The sequence below is a fragment of the Pseudophryne corroboree genome, chromosome 1 (genome assembly GCF_028390025.1).
Source record: "Pseudophryne corroboree isolate aPseCor3 chromosome 1, aPseCor3.hap2, whole genome shotgun sequence".
Taxonomy (NCBI): Eukaryota; Metazoa; Chordata; class Amphibia; order Anura; family Myobatrachidae; genus Pseudophryne; species Pseudophryne corroboree.
The window spans coordinates 305,274,355-305,298,592 of NC_086444.1; the positions used below are offsets into that span (position 1 = coordinate 305,274,355).

Consider the following 24,238-nt stretch of genomic DNA (forward strand, 5'->3'; position numbering starts at 1 on the left):
TATACTGGCGGGGGTATGTGACACGGTGTCCAGGCACCGAAAATGCTTTTTATGCCATCTGTTTTAGAAGATCAGTAACTTGCTGCCCAGGGCGCTCCCCCCCAGCACCCTGCACACTGTGAGTGCCGTTGGTGTGTGGGAGCATGGAGCACAGCGCGACCGCTGCGCTGTACCTCCGTTACCGAAGTCTTCTGCCGTCACTGAAGTCTTCTGTTCTTCACATACTCACCCGGCTTCTTTCTTCTGGCTTCTGTGAGGGGGGTGACAGCTCGGCTCCGGGAACAAGCAGCCAGGCGAACCAAGTGATCGAACTCTCTGGAGCTAATGGTGTCCAGTAGCCTAAGAAGCAGAGCCCTTGAACTAAAAAGAAGTAGGTCTGACTTCTCTCCCCTCACTCCCACGATGCAGGGAGCCTGTAGCCAGCAGGTCTCCCTGAAAATAAAAAACCTAACAATAAAGTCTTTAGAGAAACTCAGTAGAGCTCCCCTAGTGTGTGTCCAGTCACTCCTGGGCACAGAGTCTAACTGAGGTCTGGAGGAGGGGCATAGAGGGAGGAGCCAGTTCACACCCATTCAAAGTCTTATAGTGTGCCCATGTCTCCTGCGGATCCCGTCTATACCCCATGGTCCTTACGGAGTCCCCAGCATCCTCTATTACGTATGAGAAATGTTCCTTTTTTCCCCCCTTTCATTTCACTAAGTAGAAACAGCAGTCCATTCCCCAATGTCACTGCGGTTTGAGAAACACTGTAATTCCCTTCAGTCCCATGATGCTCCAGGGCTCTCAGTCTGTAGCATGAAGGTAAACATCCCCAGATGGAGGTTATTAGCACTGCTAAAGGTTTATACACACGGTGAGATATAAACTAAAGTGGCGATTTTGACTTTGCGATTTCTCTTGTACTCCCCGGATCCCTGAACCACTGATATTGGCTATCTTTACTTACGATTTTGACTAAGTGTCAATTTTGACTATACTAGAAACTAGATTGTACACAATATAGTCAATATTGCCTTGACTGCGCAGTCTATTTTTTCTTGCGATACTGACCCCACAAGAACACGCATCGGTATTGCAAGCTGTATACACACGGTGCAATATGTGCTAACTTTTCCTACGATTTTGACTATATAGTCAAATCGTAATCAAACATTGCACCGTGTGTATGCACCTTAACTGACTGCACTGACATCTGCAAAACTTACACTTAAAGTTCAGGCTGTAAACCCTGGAGCATGGTACAGACGGCATGGGTGAGTTTCTCTAAACCATGGCGGTCCCAAGCAGTTTTACCTGAACGATGTACAGTACTAGAGGATTATCCAAAAAACTAATTTTCCATGTAATTCTTTCTATACAGAGAACCTGTCACATTTGGGATAATTAGTTGTGTAGATAGAGCATAGTTACATGGTGCAGTTCTCCCTGAATATGTCAGTATGTCTAGATTTTCAGACTATATGGAACTGGCCTAGCAGAAAGTGGGCTTTGGTTTATAAGAATGCCGGGAAGATCTGAGGGGGTCATTGTTGGGAATCATTGGGGTATATTTACTAAGGTCCCGATTTTGACCGAGATGCCGTTTTTTCATCAAAGTGTCATCTCGGTAATTTACTAAGCAATAATCACGGCAGTGATGAGGGCATTCGTAATTTTTTGGAAGTCCAACCAAAAAAATACAAATGAATACACCATCGGTCAAAACGCGGCTGTTTAAGTATGAATCTCGGTAATTTACTAAGAAGTGCAAAGCAAAAAAAAAACAAACACTGCCGTGAAAAATTACAACTCGTAAAAAAGTGCTAAAAAAAAAAAAACAGACCTGCTTTTTTAATCCGTGATTGTATAGGCATGCAGGGATCCATGAGATCCGTGCATGTATATCAGTGGGAAGGGGTGGGAAAGTGGTTATTTTCTTAAAAAAAAATTGCGTGGGGTCCCCCCTCCTAAGCATAACCAGCCTCGGGCTCTTTGAGCCGATCCTGGTTGCAGAAATATGGGGAAAAAATTGACAGGGGTTCCCCCATATTTAAGCAACCAGCATCGGGCTCTGCGCCTGGTCCTGGTTCCAAAAATACGGGGGACAAAAAGAGTAGGGGTCCCCCGTATTTTTAAAACCAGTACCGGGCTCCACTAGCTGGACAGATAATGCCACAGCCGGGGGTCACTTTTATCTAGTGCCCTGCGGCCGTGGCATCAAAAATCCAACTAGTCACCCCTGGCCGGGGTACCCTGGGGGAGTGGGGACCCCTTCAATCAAGGGTTCCCCCCCCCCCAGCCACCCAAGGGCCAGGGGTGAAGCCCGAGGCTGTCCCCCCCCATCCAATGGGCTGCGGATGGGGGGGCTGATAGCCTTTTGTGATAATGAAAAGATATTGTTTTTAGTAGCAGTACTACAAGGCCCAGCAAGCCTCCCCCGCATGCTGGTACTTGGAGAACCACAAGTACCAGCATGCGGTGGAAAAACGGGCCCGCTGGTACCTGTAGTACTATTACTAAAAAAATACCCAAAAAAATACAAGACACACACACCGTGAAAGTAAAGATTTATTACATACATGCACACAAACATACATACATACTTACCTTATGTTCACACGAGGGTCTGTCCTCTTCTCCAGTAGAATCCAAGGGGTACCTGTTGAATAAATTCTACTCACCAGATCCCGGGTCCCAGGGTCCTCGGGGCAACCATTTGTAATCCAGGTACTTGAATAAAATAACAAAACGGAGAGCCGAGCCACGAACTGAAAGGGGCCCCATGTTTTCACATGGGACTCCTTTCCCCGAATGCCAGAAACCCACTCTGACTGATGTCTAAGTGGGTTTCTTCAGCCAATCAGGGAGCGCTACGTTGTAGCACCCTCCTGATCGGCTGTGTGCTCCTGTACTGACTGACAGGCGGCACACGGCAGTGTTACAATGTAGCGCCTATGCGCTCCATTGTAACCAATGGTGGGAACTTTCTGCCCTGCGGTTGACCTAAAGTGACGTCACCGCTGAACAGAAAGTTCCCACCATTGGTTACAATGGAGCGCATAGGCGCTACATTGTAACACTGCCGTGTGCCGCCTGTCACTCAGTACAGGAGCACACAGCCGATCAGGAGGGTGCTACAACGTGGCGCTCCCTGATTGGCTGAAGAAACCCACTTAGACAGAAGTCAGAGTGGGTTTCTGGCATTCGGGGAAAGGAGTCCCATGTGAAAACATGGGGCCCCTTTCAGTTCGTGGCTCGGGTATCCGTTTTGTTATTTTATTCAAGTACCTGGATTACAAATGGTTGCCCCGAGGACCCTGGGACCCGGGATCTGGTGAGTAGAATTTATTCAACAGGTACCCCTTGGATTCTACTGGAGAAGAGGACAGACCCTCGTGTGAACATAAGGTAAGTATGTATGTATGTTTGTGTAGATGTATGTAATAAATCTTTACTTTCACGGTGTGTGTGTCTTGTGTTTATTTGGGTATTTTTTTAGTAATAGTACTACAGGTACCAGCGGGCCCGTTTTTCCGCCGCATGCTGGTACTTGTGGTTCTCCAAGTACCAGCATGCGGGGGAGGCTTGCTGGGACTTGTAGTACTGCTACTAAAAACAATATCTTTTCATTTACAACAAAGGCTATCAGCCCCCCCATCCGCAGCCCATTGGATGGGGGGGGGGGCAGCCTCGGGCTTCACCCCTGGCCCTTGGGTGGCTGGGGGGGGGGGACCCCTTGATTGAAGGGGTCCCCACTCCCCCAGGGTACCCCGGCCAGGGGTGACTAGTTGGATTTTTGATGCCACGGCCGCAGGGCACTATATAAAAGTGACCCCCGGCTGTGGCATTATCTGTCCAGCTAGTGGAGCCCGGTGCTGGTTTTAAAAATACGGGGGACCCCTACTCTTTTTGTCCCCCGTATTTTTGGAACCAGGACCAGGCGCAGAGCCCGATGCTGGTTGCTTAAATATGGGGGAACCCCTGTCATTTTTCCCCCCATATTTCTGCAACCAGGATCGGCTCAAAGAGCCCGAGGCTGGTTATGCTTAGGAGGGGGGACCCCACGCAATTTTTATTTTTATTTTACACTGTTTAATTTAAAAAAAAAAAAAAAAAAAAGAAAATGAACCCCAGCACGGATCACACAGATCCGGCCGAGATTCATTTTTAAAAAGTCGGCAGAGTTTTGCTAATCACTGCCGTAAAAATAGAAAAAAAACAAACGAATGACATCGACATCGGAACAAAAGAAAAACCCGAATACGACAGCTTAGTAAATTAGGCGTAATAAATTCAAAAAGTTGCAGGTTTACACTTTCGATGTCATTCGTGATTGAACTTTGACCTCAAACGGGAAAACACGAATCTTAGTAAATTTACCCCATTCTGTCACAAATGTGCGAGTAAAATGTTGGGAGATATGATTAGCGCCTAGTGCAGTATGTCACTGTAACTCAGATCCATGTCTGGGAGAGAGCGTAGGAAAATAGTGCACATTGGGCCTAATTCATGTTGGATAGGAATTCACAAGGAAGCGGCTGTACAATTCCGTGTAATTTAAATGCAAAGGCAGCAGGACGCAACTGTAGGAAATAGACGCCTCCTGCATCCATTTGCGCAATCTAAGTTCTGCATCTCTGGACGCAGCCTCGGATGTCATGTCTTGAGAAAGGAGGACGATTCCAAAACACATTAATGCTGCTGATAAAACTTTGAAGGCAGGAGGAGACACACGTATGGGAGTTAAAGATCTTATGCCTAAGGCTGCAGGCTGTTACATCTACTCTGCAACAACTCGGGACATTTCAGACACTGAGTTCAGCCTCAGACCGGTATGGTGCTTGTCACTCTGTTTTAATTTATATATATATTTTTATTTTTTGTATGTATTTCCCCATTGGGGGGGGGGGATCAATAAATCTTTTAGGTATTGAATACAATTGAGGATATTTTCTCCTTTTATGTTGTGCGGCTCCCCTTATATGAGGATTGCTGTATATGAGGATTGCTAGAAGAAGCATACGAGTGTCTGCAGGTACCTGTAATTAAGGAAATCGCTAGGTGGACAGACCATTGATTGCTACGCATGCAGAAGTATAAAAGAAACCTTTATGTGAATGATTCCCCTTGAATATATGTTAAGTTTTCCTCTATGTGAGAATATGTGCTGCTCCTTCACAAATACTGAGAAAAAGATACCTTGATGTGCAACATTGTAACCACACCAATGTGAGTGTGATTCCTTATATGGGTAAACGATTGGTGTGAACAATAAAGAAACAGAAAAGGGGATGGTTCTGAACCACAACGGAATGCATATTTGAGACTCCAACTGAAAGTATACTAAAACATCATTTCGGTTTATTCAGTCACACTGTGGCATCTATTTACATACATGTGGACGTCTTAGCGCTAAGGTTAATTGAATTTGAAGTTGCTACAGTACATTGTAGTTACTGTGATACGGTCTGTGTTTTATGGTGGTTATGTTGTGTACTGTATGGTGGTTATTGGGATGCCAGTAACATGGATACTCTATTCTATCACATGCGTACTACCTTTGCTGTAGTGTGGCTGAGGTTAACTCCGCCTACATTTGCCTTGGCCCTGCCTACAGTTTATTTAGTCCCCACCCACATGAGGTCCTTTTCAGGAATTTCACAATATGCCCCTGCCAACTACTGATACAGCCTCTTTTTAGCTGCACCCCTACCATGGTAGTTTCTCTCCTTTAAAAAATGAAACAATATATTCCAAAGTGACACAAATGTCTATCCTTACCATGTTTCATGTTGTTTAACCATTCACCGGTATACTGATCGCCATTTACACTGTAAACAGTGTGCCTCAGGCCTGACTTTTGTGCTTTTTTGTCCCATGTCTTCCAGGGGAGTTCTATGCCGCTGGGTTGTTTTAGGAAAGGCATTTCCTCTGCACCTGAAATCATGAACACAACATATTTTGGCGTGGATTGAGGTGTTATCCCCATGTATCAAATAAATATCCTGTCCTGATAGGACAAGTTACCATAACACTGTTTAAAAGATACTATTTTGGTATTTATAGATTTTTTTTTATACTGTATTAAAAGTTAGTAAATTATAGCTGGTGGAATATCACACTGCTGGTAATTGGTATGGAGAATGCGGCATAAGACAGGAAATGCTGCACCCAGATTGTGATCATTTAGTGTGTAGTACTGTAAGGTGTTATGCCGGGTACACATTATAGGATTTCCTGCTTCGCCTCATTAACGAGGCGAAGCAGGAAGGTACATTGACAAGATGTGTTATCATCTTGTGTGCGGGGCAGGGGAGTGAAAACTCCCCACTTCGGCGATGCCCATCTGAGCACACAGCACATAACCTTAGTGCTGAAGCTCTGTCTCTCCCTGCCTGGCCTGCTGCAGTGCCCATGCACGGGATCTAGCTATTAACGCAAAATTTCCCACGCACATCCCGGAAGCCGGCAACCGCCGCTGCCAGGGACAGCGCTATTCCTGCTGTGGAGATAGGGCATTGACACCTGCAACTGTCAATATCGATAGTGACAGATGTCAGAATGGTCAGCAGTGCTGAACTTTCCTATATTACCCTGCACATGGCATGCTATCTTTGAAATAGCAGCACCGATAATGACAGTGGCACATGCACCCCTGTCACTGGGCACACACCGCCGCATTAATACATGGGAGGGCAGCAGTATCAGCACACAACATTTTTCTTTCTCCTGTATGATAAAAAGGTGTCAGAACACAAAGTGCATCGCAGACCAGTGGGGCTGCGTAGCCATAGAACTAATCGGGGTGCCCGTGCTGACACCGGTCCACCATCAAAAGTGCCTACAATGGGCACGTGGACGTCAGACTGGACCATGGAGCAAGAGAAGAAGGTTGCCTGTTCTCATTAATCAAATTTTCTTTTATACCATGTATATGTCCGGGTGCGCCATTTACCTGGGGAAGATATGGTACCAGGATAGGAATACATACGAAATCCCAGCTGTTGTGATGTCAGCGGTCATATGACCGGCAGCGGCATCCCAACTGTAAAAATCTCGACATTGGAGGTGGGAATTATTTCTACACCCCCCGTAGCCTAACCCTAACCCTCAGGGGTGGTGGCTAGGGATAAACCCCCCCCCCCCCCCCCCCCAGTGCCTTGCCCTAACCCCCCGTAGGGGCTAACCCCAATACTGACCCCCGATACTCATCTTCGGCATCCCAGCTGTTGGTGACCCAGCAAAAGTCTGAGTTGTGTCGGAATTTCGGCGTCGGTCGCATGACCGCTGGCATCCTGATGACCAGGATGCTGAAGGCATCCCCCAGGATACATTATGGTAAGAAGCAGTGTTCTGGAGGGAAACCTTGGGTCCTACCATTCATGTGGATGTTACTTTGACTCATCCCATCTACCTAAACATTGTTGCAACGGTATTCCCTGATGGCAGTTGCTGCTTACAGCAGGATGATGCACTTTGCCACACTGCAAAAATTGTTCAGGAATGGTTTGAGGAACAAAGAGGTCAAGGTGTTGACTCAGCCTCCAAATTCCTCAGGTATCAATCTGATCAAGCATCTGCATTATGTGATGGAAAAACAAGTCCAAGCCATGGAGGCCTCACCTTGAAACGCACATGACTTAAAGCAGGGGTAGGGAACCTCCAGCCCGCGGGCCGTATAAAGGCCCGCGAAGCCGTTTGCTCCGGCCCACCCGCTTCTCCCAGTGAGACACGCCGCCGCTCAGTCCGGCGGCAGCGTGTCTCAGCTGTCAGTGTCAGGACAGGGAGGAGAGCGCGGCGGCGTGTAGAACTTGAAACCAGCCGCCGGTTCTTGAGCCAATCAGAGCTCGCGGACCGGCAGCCAATCAGGAGCCGCGGCTGCCGGTCCGCGAGCTCTGATTGGCTCTCGAACTGGCGGCTGGTTTCAAGTCCTTCACGCCGCCGCCCAACATAGCCGCGCTCTCCTCCGTGTTCCGCCGAAAGGAGCGGTAAGTAGCACGGAAGGGGGGGGCACTGTGGGGGCATTTGTATACCTGGCACTGTGGGGGGCATCTGTATACCTGGCACTGTGGGGGGCATCTGTATACCTGGCACTGTGGGGGGCATCTGTATACCTGGCACTGTGGGGGGCATCTGTATACCTGGCACTGTGGGTGGGCATCTGTATACCTGGCACTGTGGGTGGGCATCTGTATACCTGGCACTGTGGGTGGGCATCTGTATACCTGGCACTGTGAGGGGCATTTGTACACCTGGCACTGTGAGGGGCATTTGTATACTTGGCACTGTGGGGGCATCTGTATACCTGGCACTGTGAGGGGCATTTGTACACCTGGCACTGTGAGGGGCATTTGTACACCTGGCACTGTGAGGGGCATTTGTACACCTGGCACTGTGAGGGGCATTTGTATACTTGGCACTGTGGGGGCATCTGTATACCTGGCACTGTGAGGGGCATCTGTATACCTGGCACTGTGAGGGGTATTTGTACACCTGGCACTGTGAGGGGCATTTGTACACTTGGTACTGTGGGGGCATTTGTATACCTGGCACTGTGAGGGGCATCTGTATACCTGGCACTGTGAGGGGCATCTGTATACCTGGCACTGTGAGGGGCATCTGTATACCTGGCACTGTGGGGACATCTGTATACCTGGCACTGTGAGGGGCATTTGTACACCTGGCACTGTGAGGGGCATTTGTATACTTGGCACTGTGGGGGCATTTGTATACCTGGCATTGTGAGGGGCATTTGTATACCTGGCACTGTGGGGGCAATTGTGGATCTGGCACTGCACTATTGGGGGCATACGTGTATCACGTCCCTTTTAACTGGCCACACCCATTTTTTGGGCGCGCGCGCGCCTCCGGCGCGCACACACAGTACCTCTATGGGGCAGACCTGCTGGGGGGCAGGGTAATTTTTTAAGTTGATAATTTTTGTATGGCCCCCGAAGGATTTTATAAATATCCAAATGGCCCTCGGTAGAAAAAAGGTTCCCCACCCCTGACTTAAAGGATCTGTTGCTAATGCCTTTGTGGCAGATACCACAGGACACCTTCAGATGTCTTCAGAGTCAATGCCCCAACATGTCTTATCCTATAAAGGCGTCTAAAGGTTTTTTGTTCTGATACATGGGCAGTCATCTGTATTATTTTTTTTTTTTAAGTATCCTCACACCCCTGTGCTGTTTCCCACCTCTGAAGTCCCCCTCCCCTACTCTATTAGAATCTCCCTAGTCAATTAAATCAATGAAGGAACAACATTTCGTACCATCCTTCATTACACTGCATGACGCATCAAACAATAATGGGCCCAATACTTCAGCTTCAGTTACAATTTAGCAAAATAGCAATGATTATTGGATGACTGCACATTCACTGCGTATGCATTGCACATGCATCAGAGCCGCAATGTGATTGCAGGCCCAGGAAGATGCGATCCCATAGCAATTCCCAGGAAGTGTCCAATTGAGGGATGGCGTTTGTGGGGAGTGGTTGGAAAAACGTTTCATGGCTGTTTTTGGGGCATGTGTCTGATATCAGTTGCAATGGATTGCTACTAAACACATGGCGCCAATGCAACTGCATTCTCATTATTCTGAGTAGCCCCGAGTCAACCACAATTGTCGATAGTACTCGATTTCTGCGTATGCGTCGCAATTATGCGACTGCATATGCACGTGTGTGCATGCATAGGTTTCTCTGCTGTGCCTAGGTGCACTAAGGCTTATTAGCATAAGCCTTTCATCTATTGTTCTCAGCTGCAATACAATACAGAGAGAACAATACAGCAGGGGATTAAGTCCAACTGCCCTGGCTCAATTAATATATTTCCATCTATATGTTGTAAAAACACTTGTATACATGGTCAAAGGAGAACTGCCCCAGACAAATATCTCCTCAATACAAGAAAATGTGTTAACCGACTATTAAAGGCACTTTCTGTTTAGCCACCATGTTATAATCAAATACACCAGGGACGTGCAGTCAGGGGAGGCAGTGCCTCTCCTGTCATAATGATTAAAATAATAAAAAGAAGATATTTATGACACAGCATAAATATCTTCTTCTATTATTTTAACCATTCCCCCCTGTTACTGTGCTGCATCCTTGGGTTGAGGCAGCGGGAGAGGTGCCTCCCGCTGCTACCATTATAGTCCGGGCAGCGGGGGGCAGCAATGGGCTGTGAAAGCCCATTGAAAACGCATGGTGAAGCGGCACCTTTACTGGTGCCGCAATGACAGGGGCGTGCATTCAGCCCCGATGAATGCACGCCCCTGTCAGTCCCCCAGATGTGATTGGCCCAGCGGATCCAGTGCTGGATCCGCTGTCCAATCACTAGCGATCCCCCTTCCCGGCTGCAGCAGGCGCCGTGAGCTGTGTGGGCGCCCGCTGCAGCCAGCGCCGCTGACTGACACTAGAGGTCATAATTGACCCCTGGTGTCTGAGCGGCGCTACTATGGGAGAGACGTCATGAGTCATGACGTCTCTCCCATAATAGAGAGGAGCCGGAGGACGGAGACGGAGGCAGCGCTGCAGGAGCGGTAAGTATGTGTGTGTGGGTTTTTTTTAATGTGTTTGGGCTTTGGGGCACCGCCACAAGGGGTACTGCTACAAGGGGCACAGTGACTGGGGGCACAACTACAGGGAAACAGTGACTGGGGGCACAACTACAAGGGGCACAGCAACTGGGAGCACAACTACAAGGGGCACAGCGACTGGGGGCATAGCTATTGGGGGCAGAGCTACAAGGGGCACAGTGACTGGGGGCACAACTACAGGGGGCACAGCGACTGGGGCACAACTACAAGGGGCACAACTACAAGGGGCACAGAGACTGGGGGCACAACTATAGGGGGCACAGCGACTGGGGGCACAACTACAGTGGGCACAGCGACTGGGGGCACAACTACAGGGGGCACAACTACAGGGGGCACAATTACAGGGGTCACAACTACTGGGGGCACAGCCACAAGGGGCACAGCTACTGGGGTCACAACTACTGGGGGCACAGCAACAGCGGGCACAACTACTCAGGCACTGCTACTGGGGGCACAGCAAGAGGGGTCGCAACTACTGGGGGCGCCTGCTCCATCCTCCCAGCCAGCAGCAGCACTCTCCCCTGTCTGTGCTAACGTCTTCCGCGTCAGCGAGTGCATAATATTCATTCATTTCTCTCTCTCCCCCCCCCCTCTCCTGTGGATTACTTCGTTTGTAAGTTTAATGTTCATTTTTACAGGTACCGGCCCTATTGGATTCTACTGGACAAGTGGACGTGATTCTCGCCGTTGGATGTAGGTAAGTATATGTGAGTGTGTAAGTGTGTTTTAATACATTTTTACTTTCACAGTGTGTGTGTTGTGTTTTTATTTGGGTATTTTTTGTTGTTGTAGAACTACAGGTACCAGCGGGCCCGTTATTTCCCCACACGTGACTAGTTTTGGGGGTAATGCCACGGCCGCAGGGACCTACATAAATGTGTCCCCTGGCTGTGGCATTATGTCCCTGGCTAGTGGAGCCCGGTGCTGGTTTTAGAAATACGGGGGACCCCTACATCTTTTGTCCCCCGTATTTTTGGAACCAGGACCGGACTAAGAGCCCGGTGCTGGTTGTCTAAATACGGGGAACCCCTGTCCAATTTTTTCCCAGTATTTAAACAACCAGGACAGGCTCAAAGAGCCCGAGGCTGGTTATACTTAGGAGGGGGAACCTCACGCATTTTTTTTTTACATTTTTTAACCCATTCAGACCCTTCTCCATTAGGTTAATGGAAGCCCTGGACAACAAAATTGCACTCATGTCCTCCTCCCACTCCCTTCCCAGTCCCAAACACTAATTTTTTTTTTTTCTATAAAAATTTACAATATATCACAAGTATGATGAGCAGGCAGGCAGCGGGCATTGGCGGCATCGGACTGAGATGCAAATTAGTAGTGGAGGGCTGGGTCAGTTGATGGTGGGCAAGTTTGTAAGACATTGGCGGTGGCAGCATGCATCAGCTCAGAGGCAGTAGCGGGCACTGGCTCGGCGGCGGTAGGGGTCATCGGCAGGATCCGGCGGACATTATGGCTGTAGTGCCTCACCAGCCACTGACTTCACCGCACGCCACTGAAATACACATACTGTCTATACCAATCCATATTAATTCAGTAATACCCCTTTCAGAAATAAGACCTACTGTAGGAAATACATGGGTAAGACCCAGATCTATCAAAATTTGAATTTCCCGGGTCTCAGGCTGAGTCCCACATTCAAACTACAACCAAAAACCCAGTGGTTCCCTGGTCAGAAGCGTTCACACTGAACCCAGGTCTGCCCTGGAATTTGGTGTGTATTTAGAGGGCACGTTTTCATAGATATTATTCAGCCTTTGGTGATATTATTCTGCAAATTTGTGGTTTTATTTCATATTTAAATACATTTTTATTTAAAAGCTGCGCTGTGCTAGACAGTTATTTTTTACTTACTAATACCACTTTTCCACCGAAAACCCAGGTCCAACCAAGGTTTCCGGACACAGTTACAACCCAGGTCAGACCCCACTGCACCTTGGACCCAGGTTATTCCTGGGTCAGTCCTATTTACACTGAACCGGTGTCTGGCCAGCATATCACTCACACCACTTTTCCACCAAAAATCCAGGTCCATCCCAGGTTTCTAGAAACAGTTCCAACCCAGGTAGGTTAGACTCGGGTCAGACACAGTTTACGACCCAGGTCTATCTACTCAAGAATTTGCTGGGTCTCAGTCTGAGTCCCTCATTCACACTACACCAAAAACTCAGGAAATTCACGGGTCAGATGTGTCCACACTGAACCCCGGTCTGCCCTGGAATTTAGTTTGTATTTAAAAGGGGATGCTTTCATGTACTGTATGTTATTCAGTCTTTGACATTGTTAATGGCAAATTTGTGGTTTTATTTCCGATTTAAAAACATTTTGCTTTGAAGCTGTGCTACTTACTAGGTAATTAGGGATGTAGTTATATGACCGCCCCCCTCTAAATCCCGACAGTCGGCATGCCGACTAGCAGGGAATATTCCCACTTGTGAGTGTCTACAACATTCATATAGTGGGAACAGAACCTGTGGCGAGCACAGCGAGCCCACAAGGGGCTTGTTGCGCTCGCCCTCCCCCGCCGGCATTCTGCTGCCGGGATCCTGTGGTAATGCGTACCCAACCCGGTAATCGTTTTTCTTTTTTCTTACTAAGGTGCTCCCAGCCGGCAGCACTGTATTTCTGGGCCCTACGGACCCTAGCGATGTCCCAGAGTCTACAGCGCCTGCGCATTACTGGGAAAATGGCCATTTTCCCAGTGATTTTCCTACTGTGCATACACGAAACACCGGGAAAATGGTGCCGCACCATTTTCCCAGTGATTTCTGCAACGATGCTGCTGCGCCGTGGGACTCCGGAGGGTATTAAAAAATAAGAATTTACTTACCGATAATTCTATTTCTCGGAGTCCGTAGTGGATGCTGGGGTTCCTGAAAGGACCATGGGGAATAGCGGCTCCGCAGGAGACAGGGCACAAAAAAGTAAAGCTTTACTAGGTCAGGTGGTGTGCACTGGCTCCTCCCCCTATGACCCTCCTCCAGACTCCAGTTAGGTACTGTGCCCGGACGAGCATACACAATAAGGGAGGCATTTTGAATCCCGGGTAAGACTCATACCAGCCACACCAATCACACCGTACAACTTGTGATCTAAACCCAGTTAACAGTATGACAACAGAAAGGGCCTCTTAAAGATGGCTCCTTAACAATAACCCGAATTAGTTAACAATAACTATGTACAAGTATTGCAGATAATCCGCACTTGGGATGGGCGCCCAGCATCCACTACGGACTCCGAGAAATAGAATTATCGGTAAGTAAATTCTTATTTTCTCTATCGTCCTAAGTGGATGCTGGGGTTCCTGAAAGGACCATGGGGATTATACCAAAGCTCCCAAACGGGCGGGAGAGTGCGGATGACTCTGCAGCACCGAATGAGAGAACTCCAGGTCCTCCTTTGCCAGGGTATCAAATTTGTAAAATTTTACAAACGTGTTCTCCCCCGACCACGTAACTGCTCGGCAGAGTTGTAATGCCGAGACCCCTCGGGCAGCCGCCCAAGATGAGCCCACCTTCCTTGTGGAGTGGGCTTTTACAGTTTTAGGCTGTGGCAGGCCTGCCACAGAATGTGCAAGTTGAATTGTGTTACAAATCCAACGAGCAATCGACTGCTTAGAAGCAGGTGCGCCCAACTTGTTGGGTGCATACAATATAAACAGCGAGTCAGATTTTCTGACTCCAGCCGTCCTTGCAATGTATATTTTTAAGGCTCTGACAACGTCCAACAACTTGGAGTCCTCCAAGTCGCTAGTGGCCGCAGGCACCACAATAGGTTGGTTCAGATGAAATGCTGATACCACTTTAGGGAGAAAATGCGGACGAGTCCGCAGTTCTGCCCTATCCGAATGGAAGATTAGATAAGGACTTTTATAAGATAAAGCCGCCAATTCAGATACTCTCCTGGCAGAGGCCAGGGCTAGTAACATAGTCACTTTCAATGTGAGATATTTCAAATCCACCTTTTTCAATGGTTCAAACCAATGGGATTTGAGGAAATCTAAAACTACATTTAGATCCCACGGTGCCACCGGAGGCACCACAGGAGGCTGTATATGCAGTACTCCCTTGACAAAAGTCTGGACCTCAGGGACAGAGGCCAATTCTTTTTGGAAGAATATTGACAGGGCCGAAATTTGAACCTTAATGGATCCCAATTTGAGACCCATAGATAATCCTGATTGCAGGAAATGTAGGAAACGACCCAGTTGGAATTCCTCCGTCGGAACCCTCCGATCCTCGCACCACGCTACATATTTTCGCCAAATGCGGTGATAATGTTTCACGGTGACTTCCTTCCGTGCCTTAATCAAGGTAGGAATGACTTCTTCTGGAATGCCTTTCCCTTTTAGGATCTGGCGTTCAACCGCCATGCCGTCAAACGCAGCCGCGGTAAGTCTTGAAAAAGACAGGGACCCTGCTGTAGCAGGTCCCTTCTCAGAGGTAGAGGCCACGGTTCGTCCGTGAGCATCTCTTGAAGTTCCGGATACCAAGTCCTTCTCGGCCAATCCGGAACCACTAGTATTGTTCTTACTCTTCTTTGCCGTATGATCTTCAATACCTTTGGTATGAGCGGCAGAGGAGGAAACACATACACTGACTGGTACACCCAAGGAGTTACCAGTGCGTCCACAGCTATTGCCTGTGGATCTCTTGACCTGGCGCAATATTTGTCCAGTTTCTTGTTGAGGCGAGACGCCATCATGTCTACAATTGGTCTTTCCCAACGGTCTATTAACATGTTGAAGACTTCTGGATGTAGACCCCACTCTCCCGGATGAAGATCGTGTCTGCTGAGGAAGTCTGCTTCCCAGTTGTCCACGCCCGGGATGAACACTGCTGACAGTGCTATCACGTGATTCTCCGCCCAGCGAAGAATCTTGGCAGCTTCTGCCATTGCACTCCTGCTTCTTGTGCCGCCCTGCCTGTTTACATGGGCGACCGCCGTGATGTTGTCCGACTGAATCAACACCGGCTTTCCTTGCAGGAGAAGTTCCGCCTGGCTTAGAGCATTGTAGATTGCTCTTAGTTCCAGAATGTTTATGTGAAGAGACTTTTCCAGACTCGTCCATACTCCCTGGAAGTTTCTTCCTTGTGTGACTGCTCCCCAGCCTCTCAGGCTGGCGTCCGTGGTCACCAGGATCCAATCCTGAATGCCGAATCTGCGGCCTTCTAATAGGTGAGCCTTCTGCAACCACCACAGAAGTGACACCCTTGTCTTTGGTGACAGGGTTATTCGCAGGTGCATCTGCAGATGCGACCCTGACCATTTGTCCAACAGATCCCTCTGGAATATTCTTGCATGGAATCTGCCGAATGGAATTGCTTCGTAAGAAGCCACCATTTTTCCCAGGACTCTTGTGCATTGATGTACTGACACTTTTCCTGGTTTTAGGAGGTTCCTGACCAGATCGGATAACTCCTTGGCTTTTTCCTCTGGAAGGAAAACCTTTTTCTGAACCGTGTCCAGAATCATTCCTAGGAACAGCAGACGAGTTGTCGGGATTAAATGGGATTTTGGAATATTCAGAATCCACCCGTGTTGTCTTAGCACCTCTTGAGATAGTGCTAAAGCTGTCTCCAGCTGTTCTCTGGACCTTGCCCTTATTAGGAGATCGTCCAAGTATGGGATAACTAATACGCCTTTTCTTCGAAGAAGAATCATCATCTCGGCCATTACCTTGGTAAAGACCCGAGGCGCCGTGGACAATCCGAACGGCAGCGTCTGAAACTGATAGTGACAGTTTTGAACAATGAACCTGAGGTACCCTTGGTGTGCGGGGTAAATCGGAACGTGTAGATACGCATCCTTGATGTCCAAAGATACCATAAAGTCCCCTTCTTCCAGGTTCGCTATCACTGCTCTGAGTGACTCCATCTTGAACTTGAACTTTTTTATGTAGAGGTTCAAGGACTTCAGATTTAGAATAGGCCTTACCGAGCCATCCGGCTTCGGTACCACAAATAGAGTGGAATAATACCCCTTTCCTTGTTGTAATAGGGGTACTTTGACTATCACCTGCTGAGCGTACAGCTTGTGAATGGCTTCCAACACCCTCTCCCTTTCGGAAGAGACGGTTGGTAAGGCAGACTTCAGGAAACGATGAGGAGGATCCGTCTCTAATTCCAACCTGTACCCCTGAGATATTATCTGCAGGATCCAGGGGTCTACCTGCGAGTGAGCCCACTGCGCGCTGTAATTTTTGAGACGGCCCCCCACTGTCCCCGAGTCCGCTTGAGAGGCCCCAGCGTCATGCTGAGGTTTTTGCAGGAGCCGGGGAGGGCTTCTGTTCCTGGGAAGGAGCTGCCTGTTGGTGTCTCTTCCCTCTTCCTCTGCCTCGTGGCAGGTACGACAAGCCCTTTGCTCTCTTATTTTTGTAGGAGCGAAAAGGCTGCGGTTGAAAGGTCGGTGCCTTTCTCTGTTGGGGAGTGACTTGAGGTAAAAAAGTGGATTTCCCGGCAGTAGCCGTGGCCACCAAGTCTGATAGACCAACTCCAAATAACTCCTCCCCTTTATACGGCAAAACCTCCATGTGACGTTTTGAATCCGCATCGCCTGTCCACTGTCGTGTCCATAAGGCTCTTCTGGCTGAAATGGACATAGCACTCACCCGAGATGCCAGTGTGCAAATATCCCTCTGTGCATCACGCATATAGATAAATGCATCCTTTATTTGTTCTAACGACAGTAAAACATTGTCCCTATCTAGGGTATCAATATTTTCAATCAGGGATTCTGACCAAACTACTCCAGCACTGCACATCCAGGCAGTTGCTATAGCTGGTCGTAGTATAACACCTGCATGTGTGTATATATTCTTTTGAATAACTTCCATCATTCTATCTGATGGATCCTTAAGTGCGGCCGTCTCAGGAGAGGGTAACGCCACTTGTTTGGATAAGCGTGTGAGCGCCTTGTCCACCTTAGGGGGTGTTTCCCAGCGCGCCCTAACCTCTGGCGGGAAAGGGTATAATGCCAATAACTTTTTTGAAATTATCAACTTTTTATCAGGAGCAACCCACGCTTCATCACACACGTCATTTAATTCTTCTGATTCAGGAAAAACTGTTTGTAGTTTTTTCACACCATACATAATACCCTGTTTTACGGTATCTGTAGTATCAGCTAAATGTAACGTCTCCTTCATTGCCAAAATCATATAACGTGTGGCCCTACTGGAAAATACGTTTGAATTTCTACCGTCGTCACTGGAATCAGTGCCCGTGTCTGGGTCTGTGTCGACCGACTGAGGCAAAGGGCGTTTTACAGCCCCTGACGGTGTTTGAGGCGCCTGGACAGGCATTAATTGATTGTCCGGCCGCCTCATGTCCTCAACTGACTGTTTAAGGGAAGATAAACCATCACGTAATTCCACAAATAAAGGCATCCATTCTGGTGTCGACCCCCTGGGGGGTGACATCTGCATATTTGGCAATTGCTCCGCCTCCACACCAATATCGTCCTCATACATGTCGACACCACGTACCGACACACACCGCAAACTCACAGGGAATGCTCTAATGAAGACAGGACCCACTAGCCCTTTTGGGGAGACAGAGGGAGAGTCTGCCAGCACACACCACAAAGCGCTATATATACAAGGGATATCCTTATATTAAGTGCTCCCTTATAGCTGCTTTAATATATATATATATATAGCCATTAATGTGCCCCCCCTCTCTGTTTTACCCTGTTTCTGTAGTGCAGTGCAGGGGAGAGACCTGGGAGCCGTTCTGACCAGCGGAGCTGTGACAGAAAATGGCGCCGTGTGCTGAGGAGATAGGCCCCGCCCCTTTTTCGGCGGGTTCTTCTCCCGCTATTTTTCCAGTCAGGCAGGGGTTAAATATCTCCATATAGCCCCTATGGGCTATATGTGAGGTATTTTTAGCCTTGTATAAGGTTTATATTTGCCTCTCAGAGCGCCCCCCCCCAGCGCTCTGCACCCTCAGTGACTGCCCAGTGAAGTGTGCTGAGAGGAAAATGGCGCACAGCTGCAGTGCTGTGCGCTACCTTATGAAGACTGAGGAGTCTTCAGCCGCCGGTTTCCGGACCTCTTCACGCTTCAGCATCTGCAAGGGGGTCGGCGGCGCGGCTCCGGGACCGGACTCCACGGCTGGGCCTGTGTTCGATCCCTCTGGAGCTAATGGTGTCCAGTAGCCAAGCAGCAAATCCACTCTGCATGCAGGTGAGTTTACTACTTTCCCCCTAAGTCCCACGTTGCAGTGATCCTGTTGCCAGCAGGACTCACTGTAAAGAAAAAAACCTAAACTAAACTTTCTCTAAGCAGCTCTTTAGGAGAGCCACCTAGATTGCACCCTTCTCGTTCGGGCACAAAATCTAACTGGAGTCTGGAGGAGGGTCATAGGGGGAGGAGCCAGTGCACACCACCTGACCTAGTAAAGCTTTACTTTTTTGTGCCCTGTCTCCTGCGGAGCCGCTATTCCCCATGGTCCTTTCAGGAACCCCAGCATCCACTTAGGACGATAGAGAAATAATGGGTGCCAGGTGTGAGGTGTGGGACCCGGGGGAAGGGGGGGGGGGGGACCCGTGTGCACCGCACACACTGCACCCATTCTAATTACGTCAGTGACTCCCACTCACATTCCCCTTCCAACACCCAAGTATCAGTGAGTATTACCATTCCTCAGTGTCAAGTCTGTCCTTCTTGTATGAGAACTTCCTGTAAGTATATAGCATTTATATAGGCAGCTGTGTAATAGTCTAAACTTAGCTGTGTTATGTTATGTTATAGCCATTAGCCAGATAGCCATTAAGACCCTTTTCTTCCAACCTGGATCTAAAAGGCCAAGTTGGATGCGTTCACACTACAGGCAACCTGGGTCACACCCGGGACAAACCATGGTAGGGAGCAGGGTCGTGGACCCGGGACTTCGATCCGGGTCATTTCTGTTCATACATAGCAAAACCCGGGTTGATGCATGTTCACAGGCAAAAACCCAGTTTTTGCTGTATGTCTGAAAGGGGTATTATTGTGGCAGTGGAAAAGGGGTATCACAGTCACTCCATTGAAGCGGACCACTGCATACACAGCCAATCAGCAGCTTTAAAGCATAACCTGGGTCTGGTAGCCCGGGTCATGCCATTTACACTGCACCTTTACCAGGGTCTGACCCTGGTAACTACCAGGTCAGATTCACGCATCACTCGACCCGGTTTATTTTTCAAGAAACCTATTACACTGAGCCACGACCTGGGTTAACCCAGCAATAACCCAGGTTATTGCAGCAGTGGTAAAGGGGTATGAGGAACTCACACTCACATTGCCCCTCCCTCACCTAGCTATCTGTCAGTATTACCATTCCTCAGTTTCAGATCTGCCCTTCTCATGTGTGAACTTCCTGTAAAGCTTGTATTGTTCCAGAGGGGGAAGTATACAAAGACTCTTTTTCCTTTTTCTATTTTGTATTGGATATTGCTGGCAGCTTATTTCTTAGTTAACACTGCGGTCCCTCCCCGTTGCCGCCATCTTCACACCGGCCCCCCGCTTGTTAGGGGGGTCAGTGTCTCACTCACCACATCTTCAGCTCTGTAAGGGGTTGACGGCATGCTGCTGGGGCGAGCGGTCCCCTGTGGCGGAGAACGATCCGACCCCTCAGGAGCTCAGTGTCCTGTCAGCGGAGGCAGTGGCTCAGACCCCGCAGGGCAGACACTGCTCCCCCCTTTAGTCCCTCGCTGCAGGTAGGCTGTTGCCAGCAGCCTCCCTGTAAAATAATAAACTCTAAAAAACAAACTTTCCTAGAAAAGCTCTGTAGAGCTCCCCTAGCTGTGACCGGCTCCTCCGGGCACATTTTCTAAACTGATTCTGGTAGGAGGGGCATATAGGCAGGAGCCAGCCCACACTCGCAAACTCTTAAAGTGCCAATGGCTCCTGGTGGACCAGTCTATACCCCATGGTACTAATGTGGACCCCAGCATCCTCTAGGACGTAAGAGAAATCAACATTGTATGAGCCTGGCACTCAGCACATTGGAATATTAAATGTGTGTCATGCAAGAGATTTTATATATTATATAATATGTGTGTGTGTATATATATATATATATATATATATATATATAGATATATATATAGATAGATAGATAGATAGATAGATAGATAGGCACACACCATGTTGGGTGGTGCAGAGGCTGCTCAGGGGCAATATCAGTGTTGTCTCCTAGCAGTGGGCTCATTTCCAGCACTAAATACAGCAGCAGGCAGGTTCAGTGTCAGCAGATCCAAGGACGACTGGCAAGTTGGTAACTAGAACATTGTGGGCCCCCTGCCATTGTCACTACAATGTCCCTTAGGGGGGCAGGAGGGAGTGAAAGACAAAGATGGCGTCAAGGGGAGAAAAGAGTGATGAGGGAGAAAAAGCGTTTCATGAAAAATCAGGGAATGAGAGGAGCAAGAGAGGGTGTCAGATAGAAAGAGAGAAAGGGATGAGAGGTGAGAGAGAGGGCATCAGGGAGAAAGGGAGATGGTGTCAGAGAGAAAATGGGAGGAATAAGAGAGAGAGGGAGGGTGCGAGAGGGAGTGAGTGACAGAGTGTCAGGGAGGGAGAAAGAGAGAGACAGTGCCAGGCAGAGAGAGAGAGGGGGAGAGAGAAGGCAACAGTGTCAGAGAGAGAGTGTCAGTAAGACAGTGTCAGGGAGGAAGAGGGAAATACAGAGAGAGACAGAGAGAGAGAGAGAGAGAGAGAGAGAGAGAGAGAGTGTCAGGGAGATGGAAAGAGTGTCAGGGAAAGAGAGCGAGAGAGACAGAGAGGGAGAGAAATAGAGAGCGATAGTGTCAGGGAGAGAGAGAGACTGTCAGAGAGAGAGAGAAAAAGACTGTGAGAGAAAGAGAGGCGCAAGAGAGAGGGAGGGAGTGTGTTAGGGAAAGGGAGTGAAAGGGGGAGGAGGAACAAGTAGGAGACACTACCTGCCTACAGAACATGATGAAGGGTGGGGGGTAGGGAGGCCAATCCCGGGGCATTTTTTTCAAACCCGGGATTCGGGATTGAAAAATGCTCAATCCCGGGATTCCCGAGATCCCAGGATTGCAGTAGGGATCAGTGAAGGGAGCAGGGAGAGTATATGTGGAGGGCAGCAAGCGAGGGTGGATGTAAGGTGCAGGAACGGAGGGTGGGTGTAGGGAGCAGCGGGAGAGTGGGTGTAAGGAACATGTAAGGAGCAGGCAGGGAAGGTGGGTGTAGCGAGCAGGGAGGATGTAAGGAGCAGAGAGGGAGGGAGGATATCTGGAGCAGTGAGGGAGGGTGGGTGTAGGTAGCGATAAGTAAATATTACTTACTCTTCTTAGGCGGGCAGAAGCCATGGACACACACAAACACTGACCGCGCTGGCGGCATTTCAAATGTAGCACTGACCGCCAGCCAGTCAGAATGGGCAGTCCAGCAGCCAATCATGAGCCGCGGCTGCTGCCTCTTCCCTGATTGGCTGCCGGTCTGCCAGCTCTGATTGATTGGCTGGCGGCCGGCACTACATTTGAAATGCCGCCAGCGCGGTCAATGTGTGTGTATCCATGGCTGCTGTAACTAACTCGCTGACAGTCGTGCAGCGCTGTGTTATAGTGCTCAGTGCTGCCCGGCAAAACTGCGCATGCGCACCCTAATCCCATTGGGCCAAAATCCCGGGATCCCGCCGGACAGGGGGTGGGGGGCATAGACAGACGGACGGTTTGTAGGGGAGAGGGGGGCTCACCATCAGCGGGACTGTGTTGCTCTGTTCAAGCACAACCCGTACGTCAGCCACGCAGCACTTTCGCTACTGCAGATATGCTTCAAGGTTCTCTCCAACAAGTGGCTCCGGTCAAACATTGAGGGCGACTCTGCACCGCCTCCCTCCTCCCTACCCAGAAGTAAATTGCCAGGCTCTGATCCTGGCCTGCAGCAGTACTGATTTAAAAATAAAAATGACTACTGGGACTGCTGCGCTTGGGATGGGTGCGGAGGCGGCAGGTGGCACTTCCTGGGCTGACACTGTAGTCTGCAGTGAGAGAGACAGCTTCTCGTAACACAGTGATTGCCACAGAGCGCTGATGGTCGAGGGAAACAGCAAGCACTGAGCAGTGACGGTTACTTGGAAGCTGCAGGAGCTGCGGGCACTCGACAGCAGTGGGGGAAACAGGACCTCAGCAGCGGCAGGTGAGGAGGGCACTTGGAAGCTTGTGGGAGTTGCGAGACCAATGCAGTGGTGGGCACAGTAGCGGTGGTGGAGGGGTGCAGTTGGCAGTGGCAGGAGCTTCTGGCACTCGACAGCGGCAGCAGGACCTCCACAGTGGCGTTGAGGTGGGCACTAGTAAGCTTGCGGGACCAATGCAGTGGCAGGCACGGTAGCGGCGGTTGGGGGGGTGCAGTTGGCAGTGGCAGGAGCTGCAAGATTTCAACAATGAATGGGGAGGCAGACAGTCGATAGCAGTGTGGGGGAGGTGGGTGCAGATGGTTAAGTGTGTATGTGTTTTTATGTATGTATGTATGTATATATACTATATTTATAGAGAGAGTAAGACCTGCGGCTTGTTGAATCAATTACAGATTCTGAAAAGTCCTGCAAGTACCGCAGGAACGGGGTGGATGTGTAACATATATATCATATCATATCATACCAGGGACTTGCGGTGATCTAAATGGCTCAGGAGGCACTGGCTAGCACCAGAGCCAGATTTATACTCAATATATGAGCCAAAGGGTACATCTGGGCATTATACACAATTGTAGCAGTATAAACTCCTGGAAATTTGGTGAGTTTTGATGTGCAGAAAAGATAGACAGAGGAGGCACTGCCTGACCTGCCATAGACTTTTTACTATAAAACTGATTAGAATAATACAAAGAAGATATTTCAAACATTTTCTTTGTATTTTTCATATACTTTATACGGTCAAAGCTCTGGCGTAAACGTTTGTATGACAGGAAAGGCTCTGCCTCACCTCACTGCACGTCACTGTATCATACATCTGGAAACCTCGCTTCAGAGATTCGCACCTGAGGGGGTGTCAGGTATTACTGGTCGTGGCTTTGTGTAACCTCCGGTGGGATGGGTAGGTGAGTTGCCAATGACTGCTTGTGGCTCAGTAGTGTAGCCTTGGGTGAGCAGGGGAGACGCTCCGACGGCGGGAGAAGGGATCGGGCTTTAATGCCCACGTCTCACTATAACCTCCGGTGGGGGTGAAGGGGTCCGTGCTGCATTGTAAGCTCTGAGGTTGGGGGGGGGGGGGGGGGGGGGTCGGGTATTAATGCCTGTGGCTTCCTGTAATCTCCGGAGGGGGTAAGGGAGCCTGGGCTGCACTGTAAACTCTGTTATTAGAGGAGGGGGGATCGGGCATTATTGTCCGCAGCTTCCTGTAACCTCCGGTGGAGTGATGGGGTGTGGCCTCACTGTAACCTTCGGACAGGGGTGGCCAGGTTGCACTTTAAGCTCCGGGTGCTGGGGCGGCCTCGGAATGCCCGCGGCTGCACTGTAAACTCTGGCGGGAGGAGGGGAGGCGGAGCTGACAGCCACCTGCATTCTCCTGGGTTGAAAGTAGGGAGGGGAGGTGACAGCCAGCAGTGTTTGCATGGGGCCTAGGAGGACGGCAGCTGGCAGCTTGTAGTAGGAACATTTTTTTTCCTGTCAATTCTGCCTGTCTTCGATGGGACTATT

At 49.3% G+C, this 24,238-nt stretch overlaps 1 protein-coding gene across 2 annotated transcripts in view; it reads right to left on the reverse strand.

The window, feature by feature from the left end:
* MORN3 (MORN repeat containing 3) overlaps nt 1–24,238 on the reverse strand; it is a 107,628-nt gene that overhangs the window by 80,678 nt on the left and 2,712 nt on the right. For both annotated transcript variants that reach the window (XM_063964442.1, XM_063964443.1), the window contains exon 2: nt 5,761–5,916. In XM_063964442.1, coding sequence (XP_063820512.1) covers nt 5,761–5,916 — 156 coding nt within the window. The remainder of the gene's footprint in view (nt 1–5,760; nt 5,917–24,238) is intronic.